The 18,321-nt window shown below is 48.3% G+C and overlaps 2 protein-coding genes across 3 annotated transcripts in view; both read right to left on the bottom strand.

The window, feature by feature from the left end:
* Positions 1-18,321, bottom strand: part of Tspear (thrombospondin type laminin G domain and EAR repeats) — a 205,471-nt gene that overhangs the window by 40,144 nt on the left and 147,006 nt on the right. The window contains exon 2 of the mRNA XM_021174552.2: positions 17,522-17,742. Within this exon, the coding sequence (XP_021030211.1) occupies positions 17,522-17,742 (221 nt within the window). The remainder of the gene's footprint in view (positions 1-17,521; positions 17,743-18,321) is intronic.
* LOC110303470 (uncharacterized) lies at positions 10,509-11,144 on the bottom strand. 2 transcript variants are annotated; one of them, XM_021174569.2, is made up of 2 exons: positions 11,024-11,144; positions 10,509-10,963 (listed from the first exon to the last, which is right to left on the bottom strand). In XM_021174569.2, exons 1-2 carry the CDS (start codon positions 11,142-11,144, stop codon positions 10,509-10,511), a joined length of 576 nt encoding a protein of 191 aa, XP_021030228.2. The 2 variants fall into 2 exon arrangements, with proteins under 2 accessions (XP_021030228.2, XP_021030227.2); XM_021174568.2 differs by having other exon boundaries at positions 10,509-11,144.

The following is an 18,321-nucleotide window of genomic DNA, read 5'->3' as shown; positions in this document are numbered from 1 at the left end:
CAGCCAGAGCAGATGGAGACACAGCACACTGGCTTGCAGCACACAGGTGTGCAGCAGACAGGTACACAGCAGGATGGCTGGCAGGTGGAGCAGGTGCAGCAAGCTGGCTGGCAGCTAGACTGCTGGCAGCATGAGGGTGTGCAGCAGGAAGATTGGCAGCAGGAGCTGGACACACAGCTCACAGGGGTGCAGATGAGGGTCAGGCAGGGGGCTGGGGCACAGCAGCTGGGGACACAGCAGCTTGGCTGGCAGCAGCTTGGCTGGCAGCAGCTGGGGGCACAGCAGCTGGGCTGGCAGCAGCTGGGGGCACAGCAGCAGGGCTCACAGCAGCTCTCTGGGCAGTCATCCACCTGCCAGGAGGAGTTGGTGCGAGCGTCAGAGCAGACAGACATGGTGGAGGCGGCCATGGCAGGGTTGGCTGGAGGACGGTGAGTGTGTGTTGAGTGACTGTGTGAGTGTTGAGGAATGTGTGTGTGTGTGTGTGTGTGTGTGTGAGGTGCTCCAAGCTCCAGGCTTTTATCCTCCAGGTGTGTTTTGTTGCAGGAGGCTTTGCGTACTTCTATTTCCTTGTTCACTCTGGAGGGTGCTCTGCAGGTCTCAGTCATTAACTTGTGTTTTGCTGGTCACTCAGCTTGGGCCTGTGGCTTGGGGACACCTGTCATGGTTTTGGAGATGACCCTTGGCTCTTGGGATGCATTCTGTGTCCCCAGCCTCTGACCTCAGTGACATGGCCTGGCTGGCCTGTGCCAGGGAGCTGAGCAAGGGAGAGCTGGCCCTGATCATGGATGCTCACCACACACATACCTCTCCTGCATTCCAGCATCCTCTTGCCCGCTCTTGTGATGTGCTGAGTAGCACAATGTTGATACCTCACATACCTGAGTCTCTCACAGCATGGAGGCCCTTAGAGTTCTCAGATGACACAGGAGAGGAGTGAGCAAGGCCACTGTCACCAGAATTTCCCACTCTGTCCTGGGGTCCAGTAAAGTGACAAGTGAAGAATTGAAGGATGCACACAATGCATCCTTAGAGAGAGATAAGGGTCATCTCCAAAACCATGACAGGTAGACACCAGGTAGAGGGGGCAGACAGCCCAGGGGGACCATGTTCCAGGTGTCCCCAGCTGCAGGCAGAAGCAGAGTGACCAGCCCAACACCATAACAAGCCTGCCTGGTGTTTGTGGGTGAGAGAACTCTCTACTAATGATTGAGTTGCCTGTCTAAGGAACCATTCTGCCCATGTTCACAGGGAGCCAGATGAGAGTTTTGTAGCACACAGTAGCCTCTGGTGACTGTTGGGATAGGGTGAGAACAGAGTGGGTTAAAACAGTCACGGGACTGTGAGACGGTACCAGAGGTATGCTCAGAGCTCTAAACCCTCACCAGGGAATGTCCAGAAAAATCAGGACACGATGTCCCTGGGGCTTAGGACTTCTGCAGCTTTTATTAGGCTCAGATCATTCCATTGTAACCAAAGTTCCGCCCAAACCCAAGTGTTTTTTTCTGCACACAGGGCACCCTATGTTCTGTAACTGTCAGCCATAACCATCTGTCTCCCTCTTCCCCACTGCAGACTCAGTTTACTGTGAGACTTGCCTGGCAGAGCCCTCAGGAGTGTGAGCAAGGGAACCTCAGTCACAGGGAGTGCCCAGTGGAACACAGGGAACCACCTGGAGCATTTGTCCCTAGTGGAACACAGCAAGCCTGGTGCCACAGCCTAGGAATAGGAAATCACAGTGTGCAGGCTTGACCGACAGATTCAGTGAGCTCAGAAAATGGGGGTGGGGCATGGAATGCCCTGAGAAGCTGCTGTATGCCCAGCGGGAGTCTCAGCACCTCCTATCCACTGTGGTTTATGTGTGAAATGTCTCCATGAGGTTCATCTTGTGTTTGAACAGTTGACCCACAGTTGGATGCTCTCAGTGGAAGGTCACAGGGCTTGGGGGTTGGGGTCACATGCTGACTCTCCTGGCTAGAGCTCTGCCTCTTGATCCCTAAAATGTAAGATGCCCTGTCACACGTTCCTTCTGCCATGCCTTCCCAAAAGGACTTGTGTAGCCTCTCAAACCAGAAGCCTAAATAAGCCTAGCTTCCCTACACTGGGCATCCCCTAATGATGGCAAGGAAAAGAACCCCTACTGAAAATCAGAGCTGGGTGGCACTGTTGTTGTGGTGCATCTGACGTGGTCAGGCCTTGGAACTGGTGTGTGAGAGTAATGTGGAAGGATCTGGAGCTGGAAAAGTCCTGGAATATTGTAAACTGAGCTAAATGGGCAATTCTGGTGGTAGGTCACATGATCAGAGGTCATCGAAGACAGTGAAGATATGACTCAAGAGATTTCAAAGACTAGGGCTCTTCTGGGACCTGGGCTCAAGGTCATTTAGGGTCACAGTCTGTCAACAGGGCTAGCTACATTCTGGCTATGTCCTAGAATATTGAATGGGACTAAGTTAAAAATTAGTGGACTAATTTGGTTGATGAAGGGAATTTTAAAGACAGTCTAGCATCGGGCTGTGGTATGATTGATGCTTGCTGCCTTTGTCCAGATTTACAGTGAGGATTCTGAGCAGAAAGCATAGTAGAAAGATGTGGAGAATGTGCAGCTGAGTGAGAAAAGGTGCAGCTGAGTGAGAAATGGTGCGGCTGAGCGAGAAAAGGTGCGGCTGAGCGAGAAAAGGTACAGCCGAGCATTTAAAGTCTCCAACAAAGCAGCTGTTGGAATAGCAGATGCCAAGAGAAGCAGTCATAACTGCAGAAGAGTCGGTGCACAGAAGGAAAGACTCCATACTAAGAACTGGGAAGTAGAGATGAGGCCTTGAGAAGAAGAACATGCCCACTCCAGGGCAACTTGCTCCAACAAGACCATTATGTTCCCTCCATACAGGCCACTGTGGCTGTGGGAAAGAGGCCCTGAAGAGTTCTTTTTATTCCATTTTGTCCCCACCATTTGCTATTCATCCTGAGTGTAAGGTACTTTGCTTTCACAGCGGATTAGCCCATCTAGGTTGCTCTGAGGCAAGAAGCTAAAGTCTCTGGTTTAACAATTCACAGTAAAACAGTGGGAGGCTAGGTAAAGCCTTGGTAGGGAAATGCACTTTTCTAAGTCTCAAGAAGAGAAGGGGAGTGAGGCCTGTCTCTGCTCTTTGTTCTCAATACTTGTTCAACTCTCAGAGCATGTGTTCACATGGTAAAATGACCACTGTGAGTTTGCACATACATTCAGGTCATAAATTGGATAAGAGGTTCATACAAAGAAGGTCTGCATGCATATCCACTAGGAACAATTATCTGGCTAGACATCCATCGTTCTTTACTAGCTAGCATACAGGTTCATAGAAAGACCATTGCTAAACTGTTCTTGAAGTTTTATATGGATAAACTTAGTCAATATCTTATCTCCTATTTTTGCACCTATGGTCCAGTGGTGTATATCTTCTTTATGACCTTTGGTTAATGGTTTCTGTAACCCCTTTGGAATGTGCCCTAGGTTTTAGAAGTCTGTTGTTATCTCAGAAGCAATTAAGCATTTATGTTATAAGAGGGGCTCTAAGGTCTTTGCCTGTGTCACCATTGTTTCTGCAGAATAAAAGCTCTTTGTTTTTGCATACTATCTGAGTCTGGGGTCTTCCTTCAGCTAATTTTGAACCCTTACAGTCCAAGCCAGGTCTTGAGCTGTGAGCACAACCTGCTATTGTTGCCTGTATAGTCTTGTGGTTTTAGACATGCAGAGCACAAGAACTGCAATGTCAAAGAGCATGTGCCAAGGCTCCAGCAAGGCTCTGAGGACAGGTACTGTCTCCATGTGAGCTGGTATGGACCATGCAGGAAGCTGCAAAGCTGAATCCCAAGTAGTAATGGGGACCCAGAGAAATCCTAGAATACTGTAGAGGGAACTCTAGAAAGTTGGAGATGCCAGGATGCCAGGAATGTCAAAACTCTGTTGAGGAAAGCTGCAGGCATGGGGTGGGGCTTGCAAAAGCAAGAGAGACATGCTGCAGGAAATAGAGTGGTGGGCACAGCTACTCAGGGCACTGGAGCCCAGACAAGGACACCATGAGAGTGTGATGCTGGACTCAGAGCTGCGGGACTTTGCCCTGTTCAGTTTTAGCTTTTGCTTTGGCAAGAGGCCTTTCTGGGTCTGCTTGTCTCCATTCCTCCCATTTGGAACATTTCTGTGTGGGAATATGTGAGCAGGGTTTGACTTCAAGGGGACACATCGGTCGATAAGTGATTGTCTTGCATTGTTGCAGGATTTTCCCTGTCCAATTACATTAGTGCAGAAGAGGTCTGTGATCAGACAAGGAAAAGGGGGCAGAGCTAAAAGTTGCAGAGGGTGGGGGGAGCAGCGTCTCAGGAGGAGAAGGAAGATGACTGCGGCCGTGAACCTGCATGGTGTTTGCCAGGCACAAGTAGTGTGGTATCTTAAGGTTAAATTAATTGGGATAAAGCTTTTATCATTATCAATTGGCTCTGAATTTATTGTATTGGCATCTTGTAAACTGTGATATTATTGATACATAAATTTGATTGGTTAATTAAGCTTTAAGAGTCGTGATTTTACCGAGTTACTGGGCATTGTGATATGTAACCACAGGTTGGCGTTTCATTTAGTTATTGGAATGTGGTATCACCGACTACATGGATTTATGGCTGAGGAAATACTAGTGGCTCCTGGGACAAGTGAGCAAGATGCTGCAGGGGCTAGCTGGAGAGAGTTGATGGCGACAGGAGTGCAAGAGTGTGGTCTGGCCCCACGGAGAGCTGGCAGGTTCATTTCTTAATATTTCCTGCAAATTCCATTTCAAAGGAGACTTTGGACTTTTATTTCAAGACACTATGGGGAGATTTGAATTTTTACTCTGTGTATTTTGCTTTGGGGGTTGGCCATGAGCCTGTGGGGACCAGGGGTGAAATGGCCCTGACAGGAATGGCCTCCTTGGGCTCCTGTGTTTGAACATTTGATCCCCAGCTGGCAGTGCCGTTTTTTGGGAAGGTTGTAAAACCTACTGGAAACCAGATCTAGCAGTCAGACTTAGAGAGCAGGGTGGGGCTTGAGGGGTCTAGATGGGTTCTGCTTTGGTCCTGAGTTCTGTGCTTCCTGGTGAGGAAGTGTGAAGAGCCTGTGCAATACATGTCTGCTGCTGTGAGCAACTCCAGGTTTGTACTACTCTTTTATCCACCATAATGAACTGAAGGCCTTCCAATGAGAACACACACACACACACCCTTAAGTTGTTAAAGCTAAAGTAATCAACTAAATATCTATTCAGTCATATCACCTTCTAGATTAAGTTACATTTAGACAGATAAAGAGAACCTGGCACAGAGAGGGTTAGCAGCCTATTCCTGGCTGCACAGTAAGACACACCATGATTCCCTGTATTACAACATGAGAAGGCAGGAAGTGCCCCAAGGAAATGTAACCCTAAGCAGCTGGGTTTAAAATTCCCTTTGGAGGAAGGGAAAAACAAATTAGCACCACAGAACCTCCACTGGATGGCTTCAAGGATAAACACATCAGGTTCCTCCAGACACAGAAGGAAAAAAGATAATAAACAAGAGTAGGTGCCTCACTGTGACCAAGCATGGCCAACTCAGTCACAAGGGAGAGAGAAAGCACAACCAGGACAAAAATAATCACCAAGAGCTGAGGTGGCTTAAAAGAGAATGACTCCCACAGACTCATGTGTCTGAATGTTTGGTCTCCTGGTGGACTGTTTGGGAAGGATCAGGGGGCGTGGTCTGGCTGAAGGTCACGGTGTGCTACTGGGCTGAGCTTTGGGATTTCCAAAGCCCATGTTATTCCCAGTTAGCTCTCTCTGCACCATGCTTGTGCACTGAGGCATAAGCTCTCAGCTACTGCTTCGGCACCATGTTTGCCTGCCTGTGTGCCTGTTGGCATGGCTCCCTCTACAGTAGTCACAGACTTCTGGAACTGTGAGACCCCGAATTAAATGCTTCCTTTTATAAGTTGTCTTGGCCACAGTGTTTTGTCATGACAATAGAAAAGCAACCAAGACAAGAAATAATGGTTATAGAGGTGGAAGGATGGCTGTCTGTTCTTCTAGAGACCTGGGTTCGGTTCCCAGCACTGCCATTAGGTGATTACGCTGGTCTGAAATTCCACCCCCAGTGGATCCAGCATTCTGTTCTGGATTATACTCATGTGCATAAATACACACACACACACACACACACAATTTAAAAATCTTCTTTTAATTTACAGGGGACACTGTCTTAACTGAGTGCCTAAGGGCTGAACACCTGTGAATAAGAACATTGGTCTCTGAAGGGCTCCGGGTCACAGGCCATAGAGGCAGCTGTACATCGGTGTGTTCTACAGCATTCCTGGCAGCCTATGTGCCCATCAACAGACATGGATAGAGTGTGTGTGCGAGTGTGCACAGCCGAGCTTCTATCCAAAAAGCAAAGAAAGTCATGTTGTTTTCAAGGAAATAGCTGTCACGGGGACAGTCATATAAGGAAACCCAGTCAATTCTCAGAGAGATGAATATTGTAAAACTTTATCCCATTTGAGGTTCCTAGATTTTGTATAGTTACGGAAAATTATGTACCTGTGGAACTATTGAAACTATTTGGGGAACAAAGTTGGAGGTAGAGGGGGAGAGAAGGGTGGGAAAGGAGATACTATATATGTACAATATGCTCATGTAGTTAAAGGCTGGGTCTGAGTGTCCACTCTGGACAGGTGTTGGGAGGTTTTCAATTAGCAGCCAGAAGAGCCCTGTGTTTGGCAGCTATGAGCTCTGGGCTGAGTCCACACTGTCAGCGCCCCTCCCACAACCCGAGGGTGTGATGGGTGAATTAGCAATGAGACTGGCTATAAGTGTGACATTCAGATCAATTACACAGTGTGGTGTGAATCGTCCTGGCTGTTGACAATAGTGGGCTCTAACATTATGCCCCCTGATAACATGACATTCAACCTACGACAGAAACCTATGACATTCAACCCAGTGAAGAGATTGCCTCTTAGATATAGTGTGTCAGCATATTTTCTGTTCCTATAACGAAACACCCAAGGCTAGGTGATTATGAAGAAAAGAGGTTCATGGCTCAGGAGGCTGAAAGCGCAGCAATATGGTCCCAGTTCTGTCATAGTCTCCTACCAACTGCATGATACCATGGGGGATGGTGGCCTGGAAGGAGGTCACAGAGGAGAGGGGAACCCCTGAGGTGAGAAGGTGTTAGTCCTGACCTTCACTATGTCCCACCTCTAGGTACCACCCCATCGAGAACCAGGCTCCAAAGAGACTCTGGGGACACCGTCCAGCCACATTCTAACAGCACTAGGCAGAATACCTAGTAATTAAATCATTTCTACCTGTTTGTGTTTCTATTTTCAACCTGGTCCACGCGTGGGCTGGATCTGCTGGATAGTTCTGTGAGAGCATGTCAGGTACCCAGGTGAGCAAAGGCAGAGCATCCCGTAAGGTGGCAGAGCCGAACCAGCCTGTCTCACTCAGGAACTCCCCAAAACACTCAACTTCAACAGCTGAAAACTCAATTTGAACTCACAGCTCAGAGTAAAGCCTGCAGCAGAGACCATGTCCCACACAGTCACTCAGTCAGAGTAAGAGACAGCTTCCAGGATGTTGCATGGGCACAGGGCCTCCCTGACCATGGCTGCTTCACCCATCTAGAAATGGGGTTCCTGCACCCCATACTCCCTAACTGTTCTAACTCATATTGCTGAAGGGAGTTTCATTTCCAGAACTCTCCAAGGAGGGAACGGCCATCTTTCAAGGCCAGAATCAGTGGGAGACTCTCAGAGATGACTCATGGTGTCAAGGACAAGAGAACTGCCCTGCCCAGCCCCACGAGGCAAATGAAGGCTCATGTGGAATCTGAACACGTGGTCGACCACTCTCAGGGTAGCAGGTTCAGTCCTCAGAACAGATCCAGGTGCTGGGCAAAGAAAGGACTCAGGTGGGACCCATTGCCTGGCCTTCTGGCCTCCAAGTAGGCACTGGAACTTGGAAGGAACTTGACCGGGTCCATGTTTATTGAAAGGCTGCAAGGGGCTGTTGCTTCAGGTAAGGACCAGCAAGATATACTGTGGCCTCCCTTCCCCCAGCCTGGAACCTGCTTGCTCAAGGGTGGAGCTACCGGCTCATTCGTCCTGCCACGCCTACTGCTGCAACCTGCCTTTGCTGCCTGGAGGCACACACGTGTTCGTCCTGCTACTGGACCCTGAGTTACTTGGCGGGATATTGGGTTCCCTCCCCCTTCCTTTATAACTGAGTGTCTGGAAATAGTAAAATTGAGCTTTGATCAGGATTTGTCTTAGCTCCATTCTTTCTTCCGCCCCGTCTAGATTCCTCTCTTTTCAGCTCGAACTGCCATTCTCAGTTGAACCGTTCGTGTTGTGGACTGCGGGTAGGCCGCAACAATATACCACAGCAGCCAGTGGGGACCAGGACTGCTGGAGCACTGAGCCATCTGCCCATCGATTCCCATAACTCCCATAATTCCCATTCTGTTGGCAAACTCATGTCTTTAAAAAAATGATTTGATTTATTTGTGTGTGTGTGTTTGTCTTTATGTATGTGAGCGTTTGTGTGTGTGTTTGTCTTGTGTATGTGTTTGTGTGTGTCTTTGTGTATGTGTTTACATATGAGTTTTTGTAGATGTAAGTATGTATGAGTGTATGTGTATTTGTATATTTGTGTGTTTGTGTATATGTATGAGTGTGTGTGCGTATGTAAGTGTGGGTATGTGAATATTTGTGTATGCGTTTGTGTGTGAGTATGCATATGAATGGTTGTGTGTATGTATATGTGTATATGTGAGTGTGTGTGTGAATGTGTTAAATGTGTGTTTATGTTTGTGTAGGTCTGTGTTTGTATGTGTGTGACTGTATGTATGATTGTATATGTGAATGTGTGTGTGAGTGTATGTATGGTTTGTGTGTTTGTGTGAGTGTGTGTTTGTATGTTTGTGTGAGTGTGTATTTTTTGTGTGTATATGAGTGTTTATGTGTATTTATGTGTGTGTAAGTCTGTGTTTGTATATGTTTGTATTGTGTATATATATTTGTGTGTATGAATATTTGTGTGTGTGTTTTATGTGTGTGAGTGTGGGTTTGTGAATGTATATGTGTATGTGTGGCTATATGATTATGAGTGTGGTGTGTATGTTTGTCTATGTGTGAGTGTTTGTATGTATGACTGTGTGTGTGAATCTATGTGTGTCTGTGTGTGTGAATCTGTGTGTGTTTGTGTGTGTATATGAGTGTATGTGTGTGAGTGTGTGCATATTTGTTGTGCATTTAAGTGTTTCTGTGTGAGTGTGAATGTGTGTGTTTTGTGTGCATGAGTGTATATGAGTGTATGCATATTTGTTGTGTGTATAAGTGTTTGTATGTGTGTGTGAGTCTGTGTGTGACTTTGTTGTGTATATAAGTATTTGTAAGTGTGATTGTGAATGTGTGTGTGTGTTGTGTACCTGTGGATGTCAGAAGACAACTGGCTGAAGTCGGTTTTCTCTTGCTATCTTGTAGGATCTGGGAATCAATCTCCAGTTAGCAGCATTTTCCTGAGTGCCGCAGCCCCGTGATGACCGCAGTAGCCCACTGACGATCTCACTAGTCTCCAACCTCGTGTGTTCTGGGTGCTGCGTGGGAGCCAGTAGCAAATCTAACAAAGCTGGCCACGACCCCTGTGCTTCCAGCAATTCATCCAAGGTCTCCACCTGTGCTGTCAGCACCATGATTCAGCCAGAAAGGACGAGGTGCACAAGGAGATAGGCCACCAGGAATGAGAACAGGTAGAAACTTCTAGAAACAGAATTGAATCCCAGAAATGACCAATGTAGAAGCGACCGATCAAATTGGAAAGCGAATAGATGCAGAAGCTTACAGAACCAGACCAGTGCTACAAGTTCTTCTGAGAATCTCGTTTTATTTCACAAGATACTGAGTAGAGGGCAGTGAGGACAGGGAGGGATGCTGAGTGGATGACGGAAGTCACAGAGAAGGAGACCCAAGGTCAACTTAGCTCTGAGGTCTGCACAGGGGGACAGGAACACTGAGCAGGGTGTCAGGCCTCGGCAGAGCCTGGCTGGCCTAACTGTGGCAAGTGTCTAGTAGCCCAGAAAGTGTCTCCCTGAATTCTGTTGGGTAGGGATTACTTCCGAAGAGCTGGCCACACACAGAGAGGAGAACCAAATAGCCAGTGGAAAGGCAACATTGGATGCAGCTTAAGGACAGGGTCCCAGAGGGAGTAACTCATGCCACATGAAGCCTTTTCCCATGTGTGGCCAGATATTCTGGGGAGGCCTCAGAAGGTTTGCAGGACTCACAGCTTGTCAGCTGATCACAGAATAATAGCCACCATCAGACCTGACAAAAAGTGTGGGAAACTCAGAGCTGAGCAGGGAGACATGGGTATGAGGCTGAACCCAGTTGTGAGAACAGGCCCTCTTGGCTCAAGACTCTGAGGGTATCAGACCTGCACCTGGGGGATTCTAAAGCATGGGAAAGGCCCTCAGCAGCTGGACTTCTGTCCACAGCAGGCCTGTTTGGAGCAGGCAGGGCGGCACAGCAGGGACACACAGGAGGCTGGGCGGCAGCAGCTGGGCTGGCAGGAGGAGGCACAGCAGGAGGAGGTGGGCACACAGCAGGCAGGTCTGCACACAGGGCGGCACAGCAGGGACAGGCTGGAGCAGGGCTTGCAGCACACAGGAGCACAGCAGGAGGGCTGGCAGCAGGAGGAGGAGCCAGAGCAGATGGGTGTGCAGCACACAGGCTTGCAGCAGACAGGTGTGCAGCAGACAGGTGTGCAGCAGACAGGTACACAGCAGGGCTGCTGGCATGGGGAGCAGGTGCAGCAAGCTGGCTGGCAGCTAGACTGCTGGCAGCATGAGGGTGTGCAGCAGGAAGACTGGCAGCAGGGGCTGGACACACAGCTCACTGGGGTACAGATGAGGGTCAGGCAGGGGGCTGGGGCACAGCAGCTGGGCTGGCAGCAGCCGGGGGCACAGCAGCTGGGCTGGCAGCAGCTTGGCTGGCAGCAGCTGGGGGCACAGCAACAGGGCTCACAGCAGCTCTCTGGGCAGTCATCCACCTGCCAGGAGGAGTTGGTGCGAGCATCAGAGCAAACAGACATGGTGGAGGCAGCCATGGCGGGTTTGGCTGGAGGAGGGTGAGCGTGTGTTGAGTGAATGTGTGTGTGTGTGTGTGAGGTGTTCTGGTGGCTGCCTTTATACTCCTGGGCTGCTTGTATTGTGTTGTGCCTCAGCTCCTGGCTTCCTTTTCCTTATTGTGTTTGGAGTCAGCCTGTGGCTGTCAACAAATACTGCAATCTGGTGAGGCTCTGGAGCTCTTTTTTAATCCCTGGGGGAGATTGCACTGAGACACTCAGATTACATGAGAGGCAGGGATGGCAGTAGCCAGGTGACATTCTAGAGGTGGCAGCCACCGTCCTTCTCTCAGAAGTCTTAGTTCTTGAGGCAGCTTCTCTGGCCGAGCAGAGACAGAGCGGGGGCACCCAGGCTTTGAGGATGGGGGCTTGTGCTCCTAAATTGTTGTGTAAGACTTGCTGTCTAGGGATGCCTCCAATTGTCAGTGGGAACTCGAGGATACCTTCATGCCCGTGACAGGCCCCTGGGAGTCTGCCTGGAGCTGAGGTTAGCTCACAGAGGGTGTGAGAAAGATCTCAGCAGAGACAGTGAGGTGGAGGCTTTCTGGCACATTCCATGTTGAGCTCCTTGGGATCCCCCAGCAGTGCCCATAATGTGTATGCATCCTTTGCCTCCTCTGAACTCTGGCAGCCTCTCCTGTTCTCAGGTTTTCAGAGCTCCTGTGGCCCCATGGACATTGGGAGTTCCTTCACTCAACACAACTTTGCTAAAGGATGCAGACACGGTGCAAGGACAAGTTATTCACTAGAGCCTTGGCCTGTGAAGCTACTCATGCTAAGCTCAGCTCCAAGCCTGGGGAACACCTAGAGTTCTGGTTACTCATCTTTCCATGGTCCCTATACTCCGCCACATTTCTGAGGGTCAAGGCACATCCTTGGGGATACTCTGGGCTGCAGAGTCTCCAAACAGCTTCTCACTATATCTGGCACTGGCTGGGATGGGTGAGTGACAGGGCTTGGAACCTCTGTGGTTCTAATGGTGGAGTGAGATGGTGTGCTAGGACCCTCTGTGCTGCAGAGAGAATATCTTGTGTATTGCATGGGCGTGCCACCTGTCAATTAAAAAGCCTATGGCCTATAGCTTAGGCAGAAAATAAAGGTGAGATATCCAGGCGAGAGAAAGGATTCTGGGATAGAGCCCTGAAGATGTGAGGAGACAGACACAGTTTACCCAAGGACAGGTAACATGCCAGCCACATGGCAGAATGTAGGTTAAAATACATGTGTTGTCTTTAGTTATGATCTAATCAGAGTAGAGTCTAGCTATATGGCCAAGGTATTTGTAAATATATTTTGAGTCTGAGTCTTTTTTCTGGGAGCCTGGGGCTCAGAGGCAGAACCAGGCCTAACTGCTACCTCATGCAGTCAGATGGAGAAGTTCCATTTCAAACAAAGGCTGAAAATTATCAGGTTTATTGAAAGACATTGATCTTCACACCCAGGGAGTTCAGCTGATGAGATGGAGCCCACTGGGTAGATCTGCAAGCCAGGTGTTACAATGAGAAAGCTGAGCCCAAACCCAGGGGAAGATCTTGAAAGCTGCAAAGGGGACTCTCAGAAAAGCAATGGCTAGCCTTGGCCTGATACCAGGAGGCCAGAGGCAGTGGGTGAGACTTATACACACAGTAAAACCATTTCAGAAGCTAAGGCAAAATAGAGGCATCTCGATAAGCAAAACCAAGAGGCTCCGCCGTGAGCAGACGCATCCTTCAGAAAAAAGAGGCAGGGTACCGAATAGGAAGAGATTTTACCAGCTACACATGCAATTGAGGGCTAGTATCTAAAATGTATAACATGTATAGATCTAAACAGAAGCTCTAGGAGATGAAACACAAGTGGCTGAAAAACATTTAGAAAAGTTCAACACCCCGAGTCATCAGGGAAACGCAAATCAAAACAGCTTTGAGAGTCCATCTTACACCTGTCAAAATGGCCAAGATCAATAAAACAGGTGACAGCTCATGCTGGTGAGAATGTGGGGGGAGGAAAAACACTTACTCATTTATAGTGTGGGTGCAGACTTGTACAGCTACTATGGAAATCAGGGTGACAGTTCCGCAGGGAGCTGGGAATAGATCTACCTCAAGGTCCAGCTAGACCACTCTTGGGCATCTGCCTAAAGGATGCTTCATCCCCTACAGAGACACTTGCTCACCCAGATTCACTGTTGCTCTGTTCATAATAGCCCCAAATTGGAAGCAGCTTAGAAGTCTATCAGGGGATGAATGGATTTTTTTGTTAATGTGGTATATCTACACAATGGAATATTACTCGGCTGTTAAAAAAAATGAAACTACAAGATTGGCAGGTAAATTGATGGATAGGAGGAAAAATCATCCTGAATGAAGTAACGCAGATCCAAATGACAAGTATGATATGCACCCACTTCTGCGTGGATGTGAGCTGTTAAGTCTTCAATAAGCAGGGTAAAACCCATGATCACCGCAGAGGTTATGCACAGGGCGAGGAATTGGGAGGTAAGGATATCCCACAGACGGGGAAATAGAATCTATAGTTATGGATGGACAGGAGGAGAAAGAACAGGAGAATTCATAAACAGAGAATGGGAGACGCAGTAAGACAGGGGACACAAGGAGGGACAACTAAAACTCAGGATCATTTGGGGAGTCATCTGGAAACCTAGCAAAGTTGAAGCTTCTTAAAATATATACATACATGCAAGAAATGTAAATAGAATCACCAAATAACGGGAGAGACAAGCCCCACCTGGGCATCTCTTGCCACCAATGAAACCCGCTGGGAATGGGTTACATCTAATTGAGGAGTTGTTGGCCAAAGGAGCCCCATGGGAACCCCCAAATAACCCACACTATTTCCAAGGCTATTGGTTGCTCACCAGCTACTGATGGGAAGGCCCTGTTGCTGAAGACAACACTTAGATAACTCACTGGACATCTCGAGGAGAAGTTGAGCCTACCTAGAGCCTTCACCCTACTGGATAGTGCTCGTGGTACTGGAAGGTACTCTGCATGCTACCAGAGGAGTAAAGTAAACGCCAGCCCAGCTACAAGCCCTTCAAGATACACTGGTGTAATAGTGGCCCAAACGCTATGGGAGTGACCAACCACTGTCTGATTGGATTTAAGGCCTGTTCTATGAGATGGTGATGCTTGGGTGGCTGAGAACCTGAGCCTAGATAGGCTGTGGACCTAGAGGAAAACTAAATGCTACTGTTCTGCTAAAGGAACACAGCGATGAGATGAGTCCTAATGACATTCTGCTATATTCATTGATCAGTGCTTTGCTCAGCCACCATCAGAGAAGCATCTCCTGCAGCAGATGGGAATGAATCCAGAGACCACAGCTGGGCAATGTCAGGGAGTGAGAGACCTTGGCACACTCATCCCTAAATGGATGTCTCCATCTAATCCCTCCCCTCCGGGCTCAGGGAACTACAGAAGAGGAAGGAGGAAGAGTGTAAGAGCCAGAAGGGATGGAGGACACCAAGGAAGCAAGGCCTTCTACATACAACAGCAAAGATGCACACATGAACTCCCTGAGAGTAAGGTGGCATCCACAGAGCATGCACGAGTCCAAGCTACACGGGGTCCCAGGGCTGACAGGGAAAGTAGACGTGACCCCCCCCCCCAAAAAAAAAACCTCCAACTGATAACCACTTAAAAAGGAAAAAAATAGTTTTATCCAATAGGATCTCACTGGATATACAAACCAAACTTAATGGGCAGGCCCTGTGCCTAGCAGTAGCTGGTCAATATACATGCAAACACATGAACACACATGACAATACCATGAACACTACTCAAACAATGCTTTGTCTTGGCATTTTTCTTTCTGACATATATCAGAAATATATTTCTGCATCTGTATGTGTTTCTTGTGGGATTTTTGGAGGGCATTTTTGTTTGTTTGTTTGTTTGTTTGTTTTCTCCTATTCTGGTTTATTTGTATTTATTTTAACTTATTCTATCCACCTGGAGGTGATTGAATCCACAGGAGAAGTCAACAGCCCAGAAGTAATTAGGAGATATCCACAACAGAAGAAGAAGCCATCGTCCTTCATGGCAGGAGAGGCATGGTGAACCTGGAGCAGCTGCCGTATCATTCCTCAGTGAGGAAGCAGACAGGTGCTCACCAGTGCTCAGCTCGCTCGTTCTTGTTTGACTCATTCCAAGATTTCAGCCCATGGAATGGAGCCACTCACATTTATGGTGGCTCCTCTCTCCCCAGTCAATCCTCCCTGGAAACACCCTCACTGACATGTCCAGAAGTGCATTCCCTGGGTGATGCCAAGCCCTGTCAGGTGACACTGACCCTCGACCATCACAGTGCACAGGCGCACAAGCTATGCAGTGGGAGAGACCCGAGAGAAAGGCCTCGGGTCAGGTACCCGAGCAGAGCTGATGTACAAGGGAGGAAAATATACACCACAGTGGGAACAGACCAAGAAGAACCCACACCCACCCTCAGGACGTCTCCTGAAAACCAGAGGAGGGGGTGACACATCTCCAGACACTCTGAGGCATGTGTTCCTCTCACAGAACCCTCAAAGACAAGTGTACAGACCACCACCTGTGACATGGACAGAAAGTCCTCAGAAAATCCAGCAATAGAGCCCAGATGCATAGAAATGGATGGGAGCTGCAGGTCTTCAATTTGTCACATAACCTTGGTGCTAAAGGTTTAGTGCCAGCTTATAGTAAGTGCTGTTGGATGGCAGTGGGGCTTTAGGAAGTAGAAGTAAGTCAGATGTGCCCTCAAAGGGGACACTGGGACCCTGGCCCTCCTCTTTGCTTTCTAACAGAGTAGACAGATTCCTGCCACACTCCTCATCCAATACCACAAGACTGTGGGAATAACCTGGCCATACCTTTAAAGACACAGACTTCCTATGTGACCCATGAATTCCACCTATAGATTTATCCCCAGGAGTAATGAGAGTGAGTTTACACTCACTCCAGCCAGGACATAAATGTTGACAGCAGCAGCATTTTACAAGCCAGAAGAGGAGGCAGGCCAAGGGTCCATCAGCTGCTGATCAATAGAGAGTCAATAGAATGTGGATAATGTGCAGTCACAGTCAGAAGTTATTCAGCTGTGACCCACAGGGAGGCAACTGTGGCACATGCTACCACACAGCAGAAGCCATGAGGACATACGTTGAGCGATCAGTCATGAAAGTCTGGATACAATGATCCACTTATGTGAAATGTACAAAGCAGATTGACCCACAGGTATGCAGAGAGATTGGCAGTAAGAGACGAGGCAGGGCCATGGGATTTGTCAAAGGACACAAGACATATGCTGTAGTCAAATTATCCTAAAATCAATTGCCAAAATTCATGACACACCAAAAACCATGGAGCCGTGCACACCTATAACTGTACCAGCAGACACTGATCTAAGGAAGCCTGTGACCATACTGTAAATCATCAAGCTGTAGATATCAGAGATTATTCTAGTAACCATGGAGATGAGTATACTCATGGAGCTGTGTCAGCCTGTGACCATGTATAGACATCAAGCTATATATCTCTGTGTCTGTACCACTAACCATGGGGCAGGAATGTTCTTGACAGGATTAGCAACCATTGACCTATGCAGAATCTCAGCTAGAGCAGTAACCACTAGGCTACCCAAGCCAGGCACCATGCCAACAATTGATGTGTACAACCGTTGCATGTGCAAACCAATGGCTATGCTAGCAACCACTGAGATGTACACACTCAGGACTGTACTACCAACCATCACAATATGCCAACAACCATTGAGTTGTGCAAACTCTTGACTCTACCAACAACAACATAGGCTTTGAAAACCTATCCTGATTTTTCAATATATCTATATATTGATAGACAGATTGATCTATATCAACAATCATGGAGCCACGCAAATCCATGATGAAATCCACAACCACCAGACTGCACAAACCGGTTCATATACCAACAACCACTGGGCAGTACAAACCTGTGTCTATACTAACAGCCATCAGGCTGAACAAATCTGTGAATGTTCCAGCAACCACCGAGCCACATAAACCCATGACTATATATATCATTCGCCATTAGGGCTCCACAGACCCTTGGCTATTTGTCAACCACCAGCTGTGCAAGCCCATGCATGTCTCAACAACTGGCCCACAGGGCAGTACAAACCTGTGACCGAACCAACAGCCATCAGGCCCCAGGTAGCACAGACTGAGCCAGCATACCAGTCACTGATGGGGTTGTGATGTGAGCAAGGAAGCCCCTTCTGACCCAAAGTTCCTGTGACCAAGTCTCTCTCTCTGTGGCCTGGATCAGCCCAGGGTTTTGTGCCGATGCTGGGAACATTAAGAAAAAAGTCAGGCCACCCTTAGCAGAAGAAAAACTACCACTGACCTTGGGTGGAAGGTTGGGAACTCTCAAGGTGACGATGATGGAGAATTCTTCAGGGAAGAGATCGCAGCTGGAGAAGATTCTAGAGGCAGGGAAACTTGTGGTATAGGGCTCGGTGGCTGAGAACTGGAGGCCCCGCACACCCTCCGCCTGCACCATCCGGATCCCACTTGTAGCTCCATTCAAAGGGACCACCTCTGCCAGAATGTCCAGGGGACGAAGGTCTGCAGCAAGGACATAACGGGGGCAGGGGTTAGGTCGTTGCAATGGGACAGTCATGATGGCTCATTTACAGAGTCTGCGTGGTTTTGGATTTTACATCATGAAGGCTGTCAGAGCCACGGTAGAACCATGGTGTCAGTTTGTGAATCCGAACCTGAGTAAATAAACAGGAAATCTGGGATGGTGCACAGAAGCTGGCCTCTTGCATGGCTGACGGATGGCAAGAAGCAGTCACAACAGGTAGTGTTGGGGGCTGTAGCTTGGCACAACAGGGATGGATGATGCTGTCTTTGCCACTGTCCTCATGGCTGGGGAGTGTTTTAAAATGTCCTACGTAAGCCTCCTTTTGCCATTAAAAAATCTTGCCTCAGCCTTCTTGAGCTCACCCACAGTTTACCACTGTGTGTGTTCCCATTACATCATGCTGTCACTGCCCTTTGGAGACACTCTGTCTGTTACTCAGGTTGTCAATTAGTGCCTCACTTAGCCTTGGGAGCAGTGATCATGGCTATCCCAGTTTTACCAGTGAGGAAAATGAAGACACATAACACCAACAGTGATTCTGTCTCCTACATGAGTGA

The sequence above is a fragment of the Mus caroli genome, unplaced genomic scaffold, assembly GCF_978045245.1.
Source record: "Mus caroli unplaced genomic scaffold, Mus_caroli_1 scaffold_9, whole genome shotgun sequence".
NCBI lineage: Eukaryota > Metazoa > Chordata > Mammalia > Rodentia > Muridae > Mus > Mus caroli.
The sequence above is the reverse complement of the archived record's forward strand: the minus strand, read 5'-3'. Positions and strand labels throughout refer to the sequence as shown.